The sequence below is a fragment of the Haliotis rubra genome, unplaced genomic scaffold (genome assembly GCF_003918875.1).
Source record: "Haliotis rubra isolate DU_JTF1 unplaced genomic scaffold, ASM391887v1 Scf293, whole genome shotgun sequence".
Classification (NCBI taxonomy): Eukaryota; Metazoa; Mollusca; class Gastropoda; order Lepetellida; family Haliotidae; genus Haliotis; species Haliotis rubra.
This window is the reverse complement of record NW_025766961.1, coordinates 221,809-240,248: the sequence shown is the minus strand read 5'-3', so window position 1 is coordinate 240,248 and position 18,440 is coordinate 221,809. Positions and strand designations below refer to the sequence as shown.

Sequence of the window (18,440 nt, the reverse complement as noted above, 5' to 3'; positions counted from 1 at the left end):
CCCAAGTCAAAGCAAAACCAACTGATCCAGTAGGTTAAGTGGTGGTAGGACAAGCACTTTTGTCTAAGGAGTTGCAATTAGCAGTCCCTCCCATCCATTGGGCATCACAGAAGCCTATAATCCTGGGTTTAAATCCAGGTTTGTCCCACTTGTGTTTCGAGGTCTGATAGTGGGTTTCATCGGCATCACTTTGGTTTATTCCCTCACAGTAAGTTGACAATGCAGTTACTTTAATTTAATGAATGGCGGAGTAATTTTGTAAATACCTAAATATGGCAATAAGTGTTTGGCAGTCAGTATATGTCTGAAATGCTGTCCTCAGTGGTGTTAAACCCAACAGTATTTGAAGTGAAGTCAAAAGACAAGCGAATATTACTGGGGACTTAATCTAGGAATTGTAACCCTGAATTGCCATGTCGGTTAAAACTAAGACAGTACTTATTAAGTGTCCTCATGAAACCTAACATAAGGCTTTAAAAACTTGTATATATACTTTAATCAACCAAAGATGCAAAATGGACATTTTAAAGTTTAACTGTGCACTAGAAAACTGACTCCTTACAGGGGCGGATACAGCTTTTTGAGAAAGGAGGGGTGCACATTTCATTTTCACCCGAGTTTCAATTAATGGTCATTTAACAAACTTTCACACCAAAGGGGGGGGTGCGCACCCCTGCACACACCCCCTCTGGATCCGCCTATGCCTTATGTGATAGACTGCATACTCATCTTGATTGTTAAAAACACCAACAATACTGGCTCTTGACATTTACTGTACCACTTCAGTAAAAACCTTGGCATCTGTGATAGGCCGATCCTAAAAGCAGGCATTTCAACAGAAGACTGAATATCCTAGTTTATGGATGCAACACCTTGATTTGATCAGTGTTCACCGTGCTTTCTAAGTGGGATGTCTGAAAATGTCAACATAGGAAATCAAATACCGTGAAGGGGAGCTTGACAGTAAGAACTTGTATGTTCTGTCGTCAACCCTGCGACTCAAGGGGAAAACGCAGGGAAAGCTCTGCTCCAATACGTGCAACGGTTCATTCGAAGTCGTAACCGAGATATCAGTGCAGGGAGCTTTAAACACAATGACTGGTGTATTTCCTGGAATGCGCAAGCGTATAGGCTAACGTGTCGGATGGAAAAACGCAGTTTCGTGGTCTGTTACAAGTAATTTAGTACGTTGAACATTGTATATGGGCTAAGAAGAAGATCTTCCATCTCGAAAACGTCCAATATAACCACAAAATTGACATCCAAACGGGTAACGTGCCCATACAATATTGAACCTGGTCGTTGTTGGGCGATTGTTTTTGTGTTGCGCCGAGAACATTTGTTCTTGTTCGATATCGCGAAAGGCACAGAACGCATTTGCAGAACAGTGACATGAAAAGTCGACAAGTGTTATGTCACATATTTCATGACATAATAATGATTACACCGTGACTATCAAGTAGCATGTAAATGACTGACTTTTTCTAAAAAATTCCAATATTGAGGTCTGTTCCAGAACGTTTCGCCAAACCACGACCCATAAATTCTCTCGCTTTTTGTGGCGTGACACAGTTCTGAAAGTTGTGTTTGAGTAAATTGTGTACGTATGGAAGGTTAAAGGGCCTTAGTTAAGATTTTAATGCAATATAACTCACGGAGTTTCTTCACCAGAGAACACCGTATGTTCAGCGTATGTTCATATGTGAATATAATACAGAACGTGCAAAATTAACTACCGTTAACTCCTGTACGCAGGTAGTAACTTAGAATGCCTTGAAGTATTATACTTGTGTCTCGTACCTTTCGTTATATGACAAAACTATATGCGTGTGAAAACACATCATATTTCGCCATCGAACATTTGTTACAAAGGTAACATAGATTTCGTAAGAGAAATATATGTGTAATGTTGTTCAGGGTTTGTTTTGCCATTTACAAAAAAAACCCAACCCCAATTCAAAAACTGAAATATTTGTTTTCCCCGATCTGTTACAACTTTACTTCATAATTATTTTGTTGAAGATTACATTTGCATTCGCTTTCAAAGATTCATTCAAGTTACATTTGTGTACCTAGGAGACCCGTGAAGGTCCGGGTTAGAATATTGATCTTCAGTAACCCATACTTGTCGTAAGAGGCGACTAATGGGATCGGGTGGTCAGGCTCGCTGACTTGGTTGACACATGTCATCGGTTCCCAGTTGCGCAGATCGATGCTCATGCTGTTGATCACTGGACTGTCTGGTCCAGACTCGATTTTTTACAGACCGCCGCCTTATAGCTGGAATATTGCTGAGTGCGGCGTAAAATTAAACTCACTCATTCACCTAGGAAATACACGCTTACATTTCTATGCAAAATGTGTGGCTGATGTTACCGGAAGAGCAGGGCACACTTACACCCGGTGTTAATTTCAGCGATCATTTTACCAGTATTTAGCCGTTTACGCTCAATGGAATCTGTTTCTGTAGATAATTGAAATTAATTACTCTTTTGTGTGGACGCTTTATATTTTATTGTCTCGAGACACGACTGATTTTGAACATTAATAGAACTGCCAATGGTTATCGCTTGGAATATTTCATTCGAATAACTACATCGCCCTGCGTGAGACTTTGCCAGGGGAGCAACATTACATTGACACGATCTGTATCTGTATCCCTCGGACTACTGATCACCCTCCGAGTTTTCACCAGATATTCGGATTTTAACATATTTTAAATGCAGTGTGTATATCTACGTCAAGTAGGACCAGGGTTCAGCGTGACCTTGAACATGACGTAAAAGTCGTTAATCTTAAAGACGAATGGGATGTGTAATATACAGCTGAAGGCCAAAGTTCAAGAGGTACGACGACTACATATAATCAGGCAGTGAGTTCATTGTCCCCAGGAACGCCGTAACGTTTGACTGTGACAGGCGCACGTGCTAGGATGTCGCTCGACAAGGTGTGTCTGCAAGACGTTGAGGAGGCGAGATCCAGAATACGAAACAGTGTAAAAAAGACTCCTCTCGTTCCGTTGAACATTTACGAAACAGATTCAGAGACAAAGGTGAGTCAAATCATTATCCTTCACACGTACCTTGTGACTGTGGTAGTGATTTACGGACCAACCACGGGCAAGAGGTCATGTTTAGCATATATTTATTAAAACACTCTGGTAATTAATTATACGGTAATGTCGCAAAACGTACACTGGTGCACGTATTTGGGATCCGTGAAGGGTTGGAATTGATATTCAGCAGCCTGTGCTTGTGGTAGAGGCGACTAACGGGATCGGGTAGCCGGCTCGCTGACTTTGTTGACATATGTCACGTAGATCGGTGCTCATGATGTCAATCACTTGACTGGTCAAGACTCAATTATTTACAGCAGCCGTCATATTTCTGGAATGTTGCCGAGTGTTTCGTTACACAACAAACAAACGAACAAACAATGCAAGTCATTTGGGAACTTTAAACGAGTTGGACTTGGGAGCATAGTAATTATATGAAATAAACAAAATGTCATGAAACTTTGCAAGCACATCAGATATGATACATTCCTGTTGGAATTCCGTTGTTAAAGTGCGTTTCCAGCGAAATATGTGTAATTTGAGAGGCGTCTAAATGGGGTGGGTAGTCAGGCATGATGACTTGTTGAGGTGTGTGACATCGTACCTTGATAGAGTTGGGCGATGATAACATCGCAGTGTTTATTAAACATCGTATAATCCATTCGATACTTGTTAAAATGGTTTTGCTAAGGGTTTTTTTTTTATTGAATTAGTTGTGTGGATTGAAGGTAAGAGCTATGGTATTATTATTTACAGATCTATCTGAAGTTAGAGAATCTTCATCCGATAGGATCCTTCAAGCTACGTGGTGCCTGCAATGCTGTCGAACTGTTACCAAAGGCTAAGCTTGAGAGTGGAGTCTACACTGCCAGTGCTGGGAACTTCTCACAAGGACTGGCATGGAATGCGCAAAGGCTCGGAGTTCCATGTCAAATCGTTGTTCCTGAGCACGCCCCTAAAGCCAAACTGGACCCAACGGAAAGGCTTGGAGGCAAAGTGACACGGGTACCGTACGATAGATGGTGGAAGGTGATCATGGAACACAAGTACGACGATGCCTGTGGTACCTTTATACACCCTGTGTGTGACAGCGCAGTCATCGCTGGTGTGTAGAATGTTGATCACTAATATCAGCGAGACTATTTTGACGCAATCGTAAAGGTTTCTTCAAATCATTACCTAATCACAAACGTTATTCTCCAAATCGTTCTGTATTATTAAGAGAGATACACATGATCAAAAATAGTTACATGCTAATCGAGTGTAAACTTAGACAGACTAGTCAACTCTTGATGCGAATGCCACTATGAAACTATTTCCGAAATCTGATTTTGTGTAACAGGTCATGTTATGAATACTATTTCAGGTAATGGCACCATCGGGTTGGAGATTTTGGAAGACCTCCAAGAGGTTGATTCCATTATTGTCCCTTATGGCGGTGGTGGGTTGTCAAGTGGAATAGCCCTGGCTGTGAAAGCACTGCGTCCTGAGACTAAAGTATATGCTGTGGAGGTTGACACAGCAGCGCCACTGTCCGCTGCCCTTGCGGCAGGAAAACCAGTACCATGTTCATACAATGCTAGTTTTGTAGACGGAATGGGATCCAAATCTGTTCTGGATGAGATGTGGCCGTTGGTCAGTAATGTACTTGACGGTTCTATAGTTGTCTCCCTTGAAGACGTCGCAAATGCTGTGAGGCTATTGGCTGAGAGGAATCACGTGATTGCAGAAGGGGCCGGTGCTGCTGCAGTGGCGGCTGCGCTGAAGGGGAAGGTTGGGGAGGGGAATATTGTGTGCATCGTATCTGGGGGAAACATAGATACTGATGTTCTCATAAAGATTCTACAAGGGAAAACTCCATAATCGATAAGTTTGTATGGTGCTATATTTTATTTTATAATTCCAAGATCCAACAAAATACTGTCTGTATAATACATCATGGGCGGATCCAGGAATTTTGAAAGTGGGGATGGGGGGTGGTTGTCAGGGGGTTGGCTCCCCCAACGCCAAAAAAAATCTTCAATGTGGTCTTAAGTCATTTTCACGGTGGGGGGTGGTGGTGTTTTCGAACACCCCCTCTGGATCCGCCAATTATACATCCTACCTTTCATGCTGTTCAAAGTATGAAGATTTTAATGTTGAATAATTCAAAGATACTGTATGGTATTCATTAAAATACTTGTCAGATCACTTTGTGTTTATTATTTGTGTTATTGATATCCCACATTCTCACTAGATGCCATGTGTACCTTTCAATGATCATTCTGTCATACAACTGGTGGACAGAATTGTTCAACTTTACAACCTTGATCCACTCTGAAATAACTAACAGCAGTTATTAAAAGACAAGGGAGTAGTGATGGCAGAGTCACCTGGAGCTTTACAATTAGACTTGAATACCTTTGAAAAGATGGATCTTGACTGCCTACCCATAGTCAAAATCACATGCAGCATTAATCTAAACTCACACACCATGTCCGATTTTCAGCCAGGGCTCCAAATTTGTTTGTATCTGAATTAGTCTGATAAGGCTCTAAAGTAATACATGTATCTAAAAAACACAACAAAGTAATTTTTTACAATGTTTATTTATCAAGGGGATGGATAAAAATGAAACGATAAACTGATTTTCTATTTCCTTTCATTGGTACAACTTAAACACTGATAACAAAACCCAATACAGTATATAATTTAAGAACTTTTTTTCTTGTAAAATGTGTTCATTTCAAAGACTAGTTGCTAGTCTTGTAGGGCTACATGTTTACTGAGTATTTAATCCATACACCCATCTCAATTTAGAGGTATAGGTTTATAGGTACTTTGGGACAATAATGTGAGGACCAAAATCTAATAATTAATTTATATAATGGCCTAATCTATAGGGGCTTGAAGAACATATATCTGGTACACAATATTCAACCTAACAATTCCTTCGTCCTAACTGGTCTAGCGGTTATGCAACTACTAAGTGTCTCATGACTAGACTGGGTTTCTGCATCTATGGCAGTGGCAAGAACTGAACAAGCTGAAGCTGAGTATAAAGAATCCATTCTACTCTCATCTATAGGATCAAAACCATCATTATTCTGTCATACAGACCCTGAAACAAATATATCCCAAAAGCCCATGCAAGTCTAGAATATGTGGCAAGTCTAGATTTCCACAGTTTCTGAAAATGACGAAAGTCTCAGGGCTCCTTTTCATTTAATATATTTTATTTTTTACTGTTTTTTCTGTAAAATATGTTCATTTCAGAGACTAGATGTTAGTCTAAACCATCATCAGCTTCAACATTTCCTGATCCTGTATTACTTGAATTTTCATGACATTTCCAGGAACTAATATCGCTTGATATCTTGTCATAAGATATGGACTATCAGCATGTTTGTTTCACTTGTGATGGCAGTAAACATTGACCGTATTGTGATAATTACTGTGAGATGTGATTTTGCTTTGCAGTTTTATTTTCTATTTCTTATTTTGCATTATAATATTGTCAATAACCTATTAGCATTGGCATAAAAATATATTAAAAAACTTGGAAATATTTTTAAAGTACAAAGAATCAACTAATTAATGATTGCTCATGTCCAGCTTTCATGTCTATGATCTGACCTTGCAATAATTGTTTAAATCATTAAAATCAGATCTATTTGTCACTTGAACAAATTATGAAGCAGTTAATTTGCTGAAGTGTTAACATTTCTACTAACTACATCAATAGTCTAGTAGGTGGAGTACCTACACAATTAAAACTAAAATTTAATTAAGTCATATATGTTTCATACATTTGCACTAGATATGTTGAAATGCAGAATCTTGCAAATACCAGTAAAGAGATTTGGAGGCAACATGATTGTATTTGAAGAAAGACAGTCTGCATAAATAAGGGACATTTGTTGAACCTTGAGACGGAGGTATCCTCACATGAACAATTGAGACATCTCAGTTGCTTATAAAATTAACCTTAAAAATCAAACCAGAACATCTGATCATCAGTATACAACCAAATTGCCTATGAGGCGCTAGAAGGCAATCTGAACACAGCCATTTCTTCTACAGGGTACCCATAAACTGCTGGGTGTACAGAGACCTATTTCAAACGAGGCACTGCATATGTATGTTAGACCATAGCTCTAGAAACTCTCAGGAGTCAAGCTACCAAACTGTCAACATTTCAACCACTCTCCTTTAACTTCCCTTGCCCCGCCACCATCCCACTGTGTATATATAAAATCAAGCGTTGATTAAACTGGGTTTTACACCTCCATCATAACAGCTGAATCATATCTACCAAAAGCCTGGACAAGAAAAAACAGTTATAGTCTACACAATTACTTGTCTAGGTAACACAGCAGGTCATTCTCAACCAGCTGAAGGAACTATTCATATTCAGTTACCATTGTAACCATTTAATCCTCAGTTTGCATAATATTCACATTTACATATTAAAGTATGAAAACAAACACAATGTGTTAAATCCATTTTGAATGGGTGTACATTATGATGACTATAATTCAGTATAAAATATTCATGTCACAATAGGTCACAAATAAAATCATTACAAAATATTTCTATTTGCACTGAGTATTCATCTACTAAAAATCATGTAGAAAAGATTGTATAAAATATCACATATAACATGAGTTACAAGCAATTAGCACTGCTTACTATTCAAGCACCATTAAATCAATAAGTTAACATTGTTATACAACTATCAGAGACTTGGTCTCTGAAACTAGACTATATGGGACTAAACAAGTACAAAAGCTATCTCGTCCTAGCATTACAGTCACTGTAAGTTAAGCCTCTTTTGCCTTTCAAAAATTACTTGGTTTTGGATTTTTTCATATAGCATATGACTACTGGCAGGATCAACCAGATAAGCGTTGAAAACACTGACATTGCTGCCTCATTAACAGTGAGTTGGGTTTTATGACACCTTAAGCAATATTCAAGCAATATCACCAGAAATGGGCTTCTTACAATATGCCCATGTGGGGAATCGAACCCAGGTCTTCAGTGTGACGAGTGAACGCCTTAACCAATAGGCTACCCCAACGCCCCACCTGATATGAGCAAGTCCCCTGGTCAAGTGCAATCCCAAACATAACATACTGGGTATGTGACGACTGTCCTACTGCCTCCTGTGTTGTTTGACGAGACCAAGCACTAATATTCTAATTATCAGAGGCATTCCTCCTGAACTGACTGTCATAACTAACAATCTTGCCTCCATCGCCAGAGGCCAAATTCTACAATACTGGGGACTGGTGTTTCAAATGTGTGAGATCATGTAATCAGCACCTGTATAGTGGCATATCACTCCTCTCTGTGACATACCACTCCACTCTGTGGCATACCACTCCACTCTGTGGCATACCACTCATCTTTGTGGCATACCACTCCACTCTGTGGCATACCACTCCACTCTGTGGCATACCACTCCACTCTGTGACATACCACTCCACTCTGTGGCATATCACTCCACTCTGTGGCATACCACTCATCTCTGTGACATACCACTCCACTCTGTGGCATACCACTCCTCTCTGTGACATACCACTCCACTCTGTGGCATATGATCCACTCTGTGGCATTGTGCACTCCACTCTGTGGCATAAACCACTCCACTCTGTGGCATACCACTCATCTTTGTAAAATGGTGAGATCAGAATTTTGTGTTGTGATATGAAATATCTCTCTACTTTACAACACAGTGATCAAGGTGAAGATCAACGTGTTCTTCAAGATCAGGAGGGAATTTGGACATGGAGACCATAGTTTGGTTTGAGAAATACTCCAGCATGGCCACTCCTGAGTCTCATCTAGATCCATGCTGTACACTCTCATGCTCCAGCATGGCTAACTCCCTGGATACTACACAGTCTGTGCTGGTCTTGGATCTACAACAGCAGGCTGTACGACAATGTCAGTCTTTTTGTCATGTACCCTCCTCCACAGAACTTCCGCAACCCAAACTGGAACACACCAAGATGCTCACATTGAAAAACAACCACAGACCTAACAAGAGAAACATTAACTTCATCAAGTGCATTCTGTTCATCACTTTCCTGATGTTCAAGAATGTTCCATTTACTGTTACTGGGACTGTGCTTTTTAGCAATATTCTAGCAATATCACTGTGGGGCATATGGGCTTCCACATGTCTAACTGCTTTTGCTACCCGCCCTAAAATGTGCTGTTTACTCCATTCAAATCAGTAACATATCAAACAATGCTATCAACCAAGCCCACATACACTTGTAATACCACAAAAAGATGTGGCCTATTCAACTGTGTGCTAAGTACACTGTATGCATTCCACAATGTCTGGCTCATGTAGTCTTCGTTGTGTCTTCAATGTCAACCACTTACTCCTGGCAAGCAAGTATGCTGAATCCTGTGTACCAATGATATGCTCCTCTTCATGACCTGGACATGAGACTCATTGGTACTGGCACCTATTTCTAATGTTGGACAACATTCAGCTTTGTATTAACATCAAGGACAAATCTGTATGGTTCTAGAGAATACTTGAATGACCATGTTGTACATGCTGGTCTAACGTGTCCAGTGGTGTGATACATGAGCGATGTTCTTGATCCCATGATTGAGACAGTGAGGAAGAGAAGGCAAACTGAATGTGGCCATTTTATAAATCGAACATCAACATATCTCCTCTGATCAGTACCATCTTGTGTAGGACTATTTCCTTATCATCCATGTCTATTTACATCTATCGTACACGTCAATGTTCCAACCATCCGTAATCATCAACATGGACAATGGCCGTCGAAGCCATCCATGTTCCATCAGCCATGCATTAATCAAATCTATCATCAAAGTTCCATCCATGCGGTAATCTATGAGTCAACCATCCATGCTCCATCAAGCAATATCACATGTTCCATCATGTCCATCCATGCATGTATCATCTATCATCCATGTTCCATCAACCATCCATGTTCCATCCATACATCCATCAGGTCCATCATTTGTCCATGTTCCATCAACCATCCATGTTCCATCAACCATCCATGTTCCATCAACCATCCATCCATGTCATCCATCAAACCATCAACCATCCATGTTCCATCAACCATCCATGTTCCATCAACCATCCATGTCCATCAACCCTATCCATGTTCCATCAACCATACATGTTCCATCAATCATCCATGTATCCATCAACCATCCATGTTCCATCAACCATCCATGTACTCCATCAACCATCCATGTTCCATCAACCATCCATGTTCCATCAACCATCCATGTCAGGTTTCCCATCCATCAATCCATCCGTGTCATCCGTGTCATCATCATCCATGCTCCATCTATGGAACCATCCATGTTCCATCAACCATCCATGTCCATCAACCATCCATGTTCCATCTATCATCCATGCTCCATCAACCATCCATGTTCCATCAACCATATGCTCCATGTTCCATCAGCCATCCATGTTCCATCAACCATCCATGTTCCATCCATCAACCATCCATGTTCCATCAACCATCCATGTTCCATCAACCATCAATGTTCCATCAACCATCCATGTATCATCAACCATCCATGTTCCATCAATAACCATCCATGTTCCATCAACCATCCATCATGTTCCATCAACCATCCATGCTCCATCAACCATCCATGCTCCATCAACCATCCATGTTCCATCAACCATCCATGTTCCATCAACCATCCATGTTCCATCAACCATCCATGTTCCATCAACCATGCTCCATCTATTCATCCATCATCCATGTTCCATCAACCATCCATGTTCCATCAATCCATACATGTTCCATCAACCATCCATGTTCCATCAACCATCCATGCATTCCATCAACCATCAACCATGTTCCATCATCAACCATCCATGTTCCATCAACCCATCCATGTTCCATCAACCATCCATGTTCCATCAACCATCCATCCATCCAATCAATCAACCATCATGTTCCATCAACCATCAACCATACATGTTCCATCAACCATCCATGCTCCATCAACCATCTATGTACCATCAACCATACATGCTCCATCAACCATCCATGTTCCATTCCATCAATCAACCATCCATGTTCCATCAACCATCCATGCTCCATCAACCATCCATGCTCCATCAACCATCCATGCTTCATCAACCATCCATCATCAACCATCCATGTTCCATCAACCATCCATGTTCCATCAACCATCCATGTTCCATCCATCACATACCATCCATCCATGTTCCATCAACCATCCATGTTCCATCAACCATCCATGCATCCATCCATGTTCCATCAATCCATGTTCCATCAACCATCCATCAACTATACCATCAATCATCCATGCTCCATCAATCATCCATGTTCCATCAACTATCCACATACCATCAATCATCCATGCTCCATCTATCATCCATGTTCCATCAACTATCCACATACCATCAACCATCCATGCTCCATCTACACTGCCATTCTGGCACACAAAGCCCACCTTCACAAATCAATCTTGGCACTAAGTCTAAGTTGAAATGCATTTATGGCTGTTTGGTTCTTGGCAGTGTGACAGGGCACACTTGATGTTATTTGATTTTTCAAATATGTTCACTTTCTGTAAGGGGTTTTAAGCCAATGTGACAGTTGATTGCTCTAATCTTAAAGCAATAATGTTCAGGGGTGTAATACTTGCCGCAGGAGAGACCACATTCTATCACTGGAACAAATATCGCTGCTTGAATTACATTTTTAAACAATTTCTATTGACTTCACCATGAGTAGATATTGGTGTTAATATTAAGGTCCCCAACAAGCATATCATATGGCCGAAATATGATGTCATTATCATAAACATATGTTGGCCAAAGACAAAGTAATAACTATCACTGTTCCCTAATAGATTATTCTAAATTAGAGTGGTAATGATGACAGTGATTGGTGATTTCTCTTCACTGTTTATATCCATTCAGCTTATACTAGTTGTGTCACTACAAACTGGAATGAAATGCATTAAAATATTCTAGAATAAAGAACACTTGACATGAAAATAGTATTTTGGGAAAAAGAGAAAAGAGAAAAAATACAATTTATGAATTAAAAAAGAGTGAATCTGCCGTTACCGGATCATTTCACAATGAAGGGATACAACTTTGTGCATCTAACAAATTCAACAGAGTATATCGATATGATCCGAGTTGTACACTGAGAACACGTCACCAAACAGTCATGTAATGAGGTAATTGTGACTGTGCACAGATCATGTCTTACCTGTCTGGGACCTTGGCAAGAGTGGTGTCCACCATTTCTCGCAGTCGGGTGATGTCCGCCTGATACTGTACCATCATGCACTCACTGTCATAGCTGCCGATACCTGAACACACAGACACCTTGTTAGAAACACACTCACACCGTTACACGTATAGACACATTGTTACACACACAGACTGTACACACACCGACAGATTGCACACAATTGCCTCTTACGACAAGCATGGGTTACTGAAGACCAATTCTAACCCGGATCGTCAAAGGTTGGCACACTATAGTATGACATAGTGCGTACTATTAGTTACACAGTCTATTATCATTACTATTATATCGCAACAATGTGTTAATGAATATTACATACACGGCATAACACTGGCACATAATATTGTATGCAGTCAATCTTTGTTCATGCTTTGTTATCTCATTTGCCCTATCATCTCTATAATAGATTACAGGTCACTTAGTCTTCCACTAAAGTAACAATCTGACATTTCATCTAAATTACAGAGACTTTATGACTGTGTCTAGAAATACAAATAGGTACTGGTGGGTACCCACCCCAACATGTATCAATTCATTTAGCTCCATCACGACCCGAACAATACAAAAATGTGAGCAGAGCTAATTGAGCAAAGTCCCATAAATCACATTGTTTCAACTTGATGTTATTCCAATAATAGTTACCAAACAAATCCCCAAATATAGCCAAATAACAAAACATCAACAATGTCTGTAAGTTTCCTTACTTTACCTTCCTTCCATCCCTTTCATGTCTTAGGGGCGGTGGGGTAGTCTAGTGGTTAAAGTGTTCGCTCATCACACCTAGCCTACTAGGTTCATGTTCATTTCTGGTGTCCCCACATACTGCTGGAATATTGCTAAATGTGGCGTAAAACCAAAACTCACACTCACTATCATGCCATAATTTTTACAAGTGTTACAGGACAGTGAAAGCGAGATAAAGGACAGTGTACCTAGCAGGAGATTTTCCAGTTCTTGAATTTCCTTTCTGACAACATCAGTTGTTCTCTTGCCTTCATACCTCCTGTAGAAAACAATGGTAACAAGCCATCACACACACGTCATGTATATATGATGAAAAATAACAACTAGTAATGGTATTACATACTTATTTCTTGGATTGTGAACCAGCCAGCCCACCTTCAAATAAAACTATAACTGACATCAGCAGAAAAACTACTAAGGGACCGTTCATAATTTATGGCTAGGGGTGATGATTTTAGAGGGGTGGGGGTTTCACCCATTTTGTTCTGAGAGGTAGGGGGTTCACCAATTTTGTACACATGTACTAGGGGTCACCAATTTTGTACACAAAAATAAAAAAAAAATATTATTATAATTTACGGGGAGGGGGGGTGTCATTGATTTTGTACATGACATGCAAGGGGGTCACATATTTTGTACATAAGTTTTAGGGGGGTCATTCACATTGTACATGCCTTTCCATGAAAATCATCATCACCCCCCTTGCCATAAATTATGAACGGTCCCTAAACCCAATTTTTGTGTCAACACAACTCATTTACATTACTAATATTATCATGACATTACAGTTTGCCAAATCTACCAACAGTTCTGTCCCTTGTTTCTTTGTGACCTTTGTCTGACAGATCATAAGTACATAAGGGTAAATTGTATCATTGCTTTTGCTTTCTCCAGCTTCTGAATTTGACAAAAGAAATGTGCAGTCTGACAAAATACACAAAAAATAAGCAAAAGTGCTGCCTCTCAGCATTCTCTCCATAAACTGTTTGCATCAGCAGCCTATTATTTTAGTGTGAAAATGTTCAAACCTTTGGGTGTAAGAATTATTCAATGTTGTATAAAGACAGAGCAAGCTTGAGTCACTAGGATGTTCTATAAACATGGCTTCATGCCAATGTAAACCTACTTTGTCTGCTTACACAATGTTATCAAGGTAGTTCCCTGCATACCCTTGCTTTACGTAACAACACAGACACTATCACTCAATGCCATACACTGCCCAAATAACAAGTTGTAGACCAACACTGGGAATTGACTGAGACTCTCTTTAAAAAGGAAAAGCAAATCTTACACATGTAGAACAGTGCCATCTTCACCACAGATCTTGTTGAGCAGACGAGATCTGTGGTTACACTCCCACTCTGAGGACAGCTTCCTGTTGTACTGTAACAAAACACTGACCTCGTGAGACAAATCTAGCTTCAACTTTGGTCATGAACATAACATCACAATAGCTACACTGTGTCTATGAAACTCAAAATTCTCATCCAAGTTGCTTGTCTGAACCTACCCACACTAATTGACAGCACTGAACAGCCTAAGTCTTTAAAGCTAGCGCATAATGTTCAACAAACAAGTGAAGAAAAAAAAATTCAAATAAGAATTAAATTTGAGATAGTTCATGTTTTTGTGTGATTTGCTGTATTGGCATCGATGACTTATTTGAGATTTGAGATAGTTCGGAAACTTCAGCATATAAATCGGGTACATGACAAGTCATTGATAAGGATGATATACTCACAAAAGGATGGCTGTATTTCTTATGGGGCTGAAATAAATAAAGACAAAAACTGGATTGTTTAATCTGGTTACACCAAGCCCACCCTAAATATTGCAATTAAAGTAACAGTAATCGTACTAAAATGCTTTTTCACTGAAATTATATTCTGATAAGACACCATTGCTTCTGAAAACGTCATTTATTAAAGATACCTCAAAACCAAAGTATTTTTGGTTTTGTTTCTCATTCCACCTTCTTTGCAATATTTGCATGAAAACACAATAAATTATTGAACTTACGTGATTTAGAAAAACGACGAAAAGAGGGACAGAATGTTTTGATACATTTTGATCCAGTTATGTCACTGAAACTGATTGTTTCTGATCAACATTTTCCGCGATAAGTTTTTACAGGCAAGATGGTGAATTATGAAATGAATCTGGTGTAAAACATTCTTTATCTATGTTCAGCTAGCAAAGATAATATTGGTAATATAGCAGCAGCAGACTACGTCAGTGGCAAACTGTGTTGACACTGTCTTTTTAAAACTATTTTATAGTGAATACATCACATGGTGAAAATATGAATATTGATAGTTTCATAAATAATAACTAAAAATGGTTATTCATGCTATTAATCTCAGATAATGAATACTGGTTTGCACATTGAACTGGCTAGGAATTCCAGTCAAACTGTATCTTGTTATTTAAGCAAATGTGATAACCTTTCTAAAACAAAGACCTCCTCCCTCCCATCAGTTGAAAATCTCACAATCCCTTGCAGTACTTAGAGTACCAGTGAGGAATTAAGTAATATGAAGGAACTCACAGCTTTTTCTGGTGGAAGTTGACCATGGCAAGCCAGCACATCCTCGGCACCTTGGGGTGGTGGTACTTCTGGGAGGTCGTCATAACAACCAGCAAGAAATACTAGACAATTTGCTGGGTCAACACCAATCACATCCTTTGATATATCTGTATTCAGCCAAGGTCTCAGTGGCTCTAAACAGGCAGGCATCGACCTGGTACAGGAATTTACATTTTTCACGTTCTACCAAAAGAACTGCAAAGACATAGTCAAAGCTCTATTCATAAATTGACTGGTTCAATTTTCACTGAAATTCTAATCCCTTATAAACTTGGAAATTTATATCTTTATACCTCCAAAATAAGAAAGAAGAAAAATAATTGGTTCTCAAAATCCTTTTTCCAACTGTTTCACATTTGAGAAAAAACAACCCAAACTCCTACATGTATGACCCCTAAACCTGAGTCCCAAAACAATTTGCAACATCTTACTTTTCCCAAGAAACATTCTTACCTTAATCCTCTGCACCTTTATTCCCAGTGAATGATTAAATACTTCCAGTTTACAATAATAATCTGAACAATTTCTTCCAAACAATAATTCATTTAAATCTCGAAACATACCTGATACTTTCACTGGGATCCTTGTTTGCCTTGCCACTGTCACTGGACAGCACATAAGGAAACCCTTTGCTTGTCAAGTCTTCAGTACTGGAGAAAATACCAGGCTCACTTCCAAACACCTGTCTCTTCAGCTTTAACCCAAATACTGAGGGCTTGACTCCATCATTGTCAGTTGTCTCTCCTGATATGGGTTGGGCAAGGGCTGATTTAGCCGATGATGGCCTACTTGTACCTGTTGAAGATCTCCCAGATCTGTCACTTTTGGGGGGACTCACAACTGAAGCGCTTTGTGGCCGTTTTGGTTTAGGTTTTTTTGGAATATGTACATTCAGATTCATGTCAACTACCGATACTTGACTTCCAGTCTTTTCTAAACATTGTGAATCTGTCTCATCACAGTCTTGACGCTTCTCTAGTCGGCCCTTGGCACTCTGTATTCTACGTGGCCTGTTGGGTTTGTGGGAAGTTTGTGGTTCATAAACCAATCTACTGGACAGTTCTTCTGATAATATGTCTTCATCTCTCACAAATGATTCTGTGAAAGCATCCCTTCTTGGTTGCTGACACAGATTTCTGAGTCGATTGGCTGTTGAACAGAATAGCTTCCCTCGGTAATGAAATGCCTTTTGATATTCATTGTTATACTTTGGGCCTGATGGTGGCAAATGATCAACTGGAAAAAACAATTGTGTTTTGAGATAACGATATACTAATAAAAATGTTGAGGATACTAAAATCTTACCAGTGACTACGTATTCATATTAATCTAGCTCCTGTAAACTGAACCTGAATCAAGCAGTTGAAGTGGCCATGTTTACAAGCAAACAAAGCATATCTTTGTCTTAGGAGCTTTTTTGAGGCTTAAGAAACATTCATATTCTTCTCACAAATCACAAGGACCACTGTACATCATCTCATCCATTTATAAACTCAACTTTAGCTTTAAAAACTTCCAACAACCAAGTATTTTCAATGTCTGTGTGACACCAAATCATGATAGATATGTTTCTCTCTGAAAACACATGATGTCCGAAAACAGAATCAAGACTTGGTCACAACAGAAATACCAAGCATTGTGTACATCGAAATGAAAACAATTATATGGAGACACAATATTCCTGTATCAGAACATGTAAAATACATATGCCCTAATAACATATACATATGCATGCAAGTTCTGATTGGGTTATATGAAAATGCCTTGGCTGAAGCTTAGGTTTAACAAATGTGAAGCAATGGGTAATTAAAATCATTGATTTTGTAAAATAAGTTTTGCATGCTTCATTTGTTCATGAATATGTGTGAAGAAATATAACAGAATTATACAAATAATGTTTGTATATCATAATGATTTGTGATCATTGGTATGCATGTGCTAGAATGTCAGCTGAAAACAAGACATGCACTCACAGGCATGTCTAACAGTATATGTGGCTGAATGGATTTTGAACATAAAAATACAAATGTATTATCTATCTTGTGTCAGTTAAATGACTGACTATCGTTTCTATCACTGTATGCCAATAATTAAATGTTTTATTTGCATCAATATAATATTCCTGTCTTATATTACTTATGTTTCCATTCACATCTTTTCCATATTCATTTCAAAATGATAGTTGTAAATGTTGCCATTAAGACTGCAAACACTGTTTAATGAATCTATTTTACACTTGTACTTGAAACGGGCATAAAAAAGTACTCAGATGTAAGCTCACTTTTCCGTATTGTTTCTATGTGTACGTAACAAAATCAATTTATCAGAGAATACGTTTGGACACCCTGTATGTCATGATGGTGTACAAAATGCCCTTTTTTCTGAAATCTCAAATTTCACCGTTAGATAAATGCATATCTAAGCTTGGTCTGACAGCTTTATTTTGGGATGCCACTGTCACACCTTTGAGGCCCAGTGTTAAAAAGAAAAAGAAAACAATATTCTTGACTTTAGGCCTATCGGCCACTTCACAACACAATACATGTTTACAAATGTATTATTTCCACGTGAGTTTAAAATTATCAGACAACTCATATTGCAAGGCCTTTTTGAAGCATGTATTCGACAAAAGTAGCTGTCATAAAGAAGAATTGTCACTGTTCTCCACCTTTAGCTTCCGGCACATCGTGTCCAAGATCTATTTTGGTCGCCATGTTGTTTACACATGTTGCTGCCTGTCAACAGACTTTAGATT

The 18,440-nt window shown here is 39.1% G+C and overlaps 2 protein-coding genes across 2 annotated transcripts; one reads left to right on the top strand and one right to left on the bottom strand.

Annotated features, from left to right (window-relative positions):
• The first annotated feature begins 1,131 nt into the window (after positions 1 to 1,131).
• Positions 1,132 to 5,245, top strand: LOC124282118 (L-threonine ammonia-lyase-like). The gene is made up of 4 exons (XM_046718085.1): positions 1,132 to 1,270; positions 2,892 to 3,052; positions 3,812 to 4,160; positions 4,422 to 5,245. The coding sequence occupies exons 2-4, from the start codon at positions 2,933 to 2,935 to the stop codon at positions 4,916 to 4,918; spliced, it is 966 nt and encodes a 321-aa protein (XP_046574041.1). The 5' UTR covers positions 1,132 to 1,270; positions 2,892 to 2,932; the 3' UTR covers positions 4,919 to 5,245.
• Positions 5,246 to 11,991: 6,746 nt separating this feature from the next.
• LOC124282146 lies at positions 11,992 to 18,400 on the bottom strand. Its single transcript, XM_046718115.1, has 7 exons — positions 18,354 to 18,400; positions 16,249 to 16,921; positions 15,647 to 15,839; positions 14,840 to 14,866; positions 14,390 to 14,481; positions 13,287 to 13,357; positions 11,992 to 12,415 (listed from the first exon to the last, which is right to left on the bottom strand). The coding sequence occupies exons 1-7, from the start codon at positions 18,397 to 18,399 to the stop codon at positions 12,309 to 12,311; spliced, it is 1,209 nt and encodes a 402-aa protein (XP_046574071.1). The 5' UTR covers position 18,400; the 3' UTR covers positions 11,992 to 12,308.
• Positions 18,401 to 18,440: the final 40 nt, after the last annotated feature.

What these genes read in the sequence shown, in the direction of transcription:
- LOC124282118 (XM_046718085.1), top strand. Translation starts at nt 2,933, where the DNA reads ATGTCGCTCGACAAGGTGTGTCTGCAAGACGTTGAGGAGGCGAGATCC. An exon ending in AAACAGATTCAGAGACAAAG is followed by an intron (nt 3,053 to 3,811) that starts GTGAGTCAAATC and finishes TATTATTTACAG; the next exon opens with ATCTATCTGAAGTTAGAGAA. An exon ending in TGACAGCGCAGTCATCGCTG is followed by an intron (nt 4,161 to 4,421) that starts GTGTGTAGAATG and finishes ATACTATTTCAG; the next exon opens with GTAATGGCACCATCGGGTTG.
- LOC124282146 (XM_046718115.1), bottom strand. Translation starts at nt 18,399, where the DNA reads ATGGCGACCAAAATAGATCTTGGACACGATGTGCCGGAAGCTAAAG. An exon ending in GATCCCAGTGAAAGTATCAG is followed by an intron (nt 15,840 to 16,248) that starts GTATGTTTCGAG and finishes TTCCTGTACCAG; the next exon opens with GTCGATGCCTGCCTGTTTAG. An exon ending in AGAAATACAGCCATCCTTTT is followed by an intron (nt 14,482 to 14,839) that starts GTGAGTATATCA and finishes GTTTTGTTACAG; the next exon opens with TACAACAGGAAGCTGTCCTC.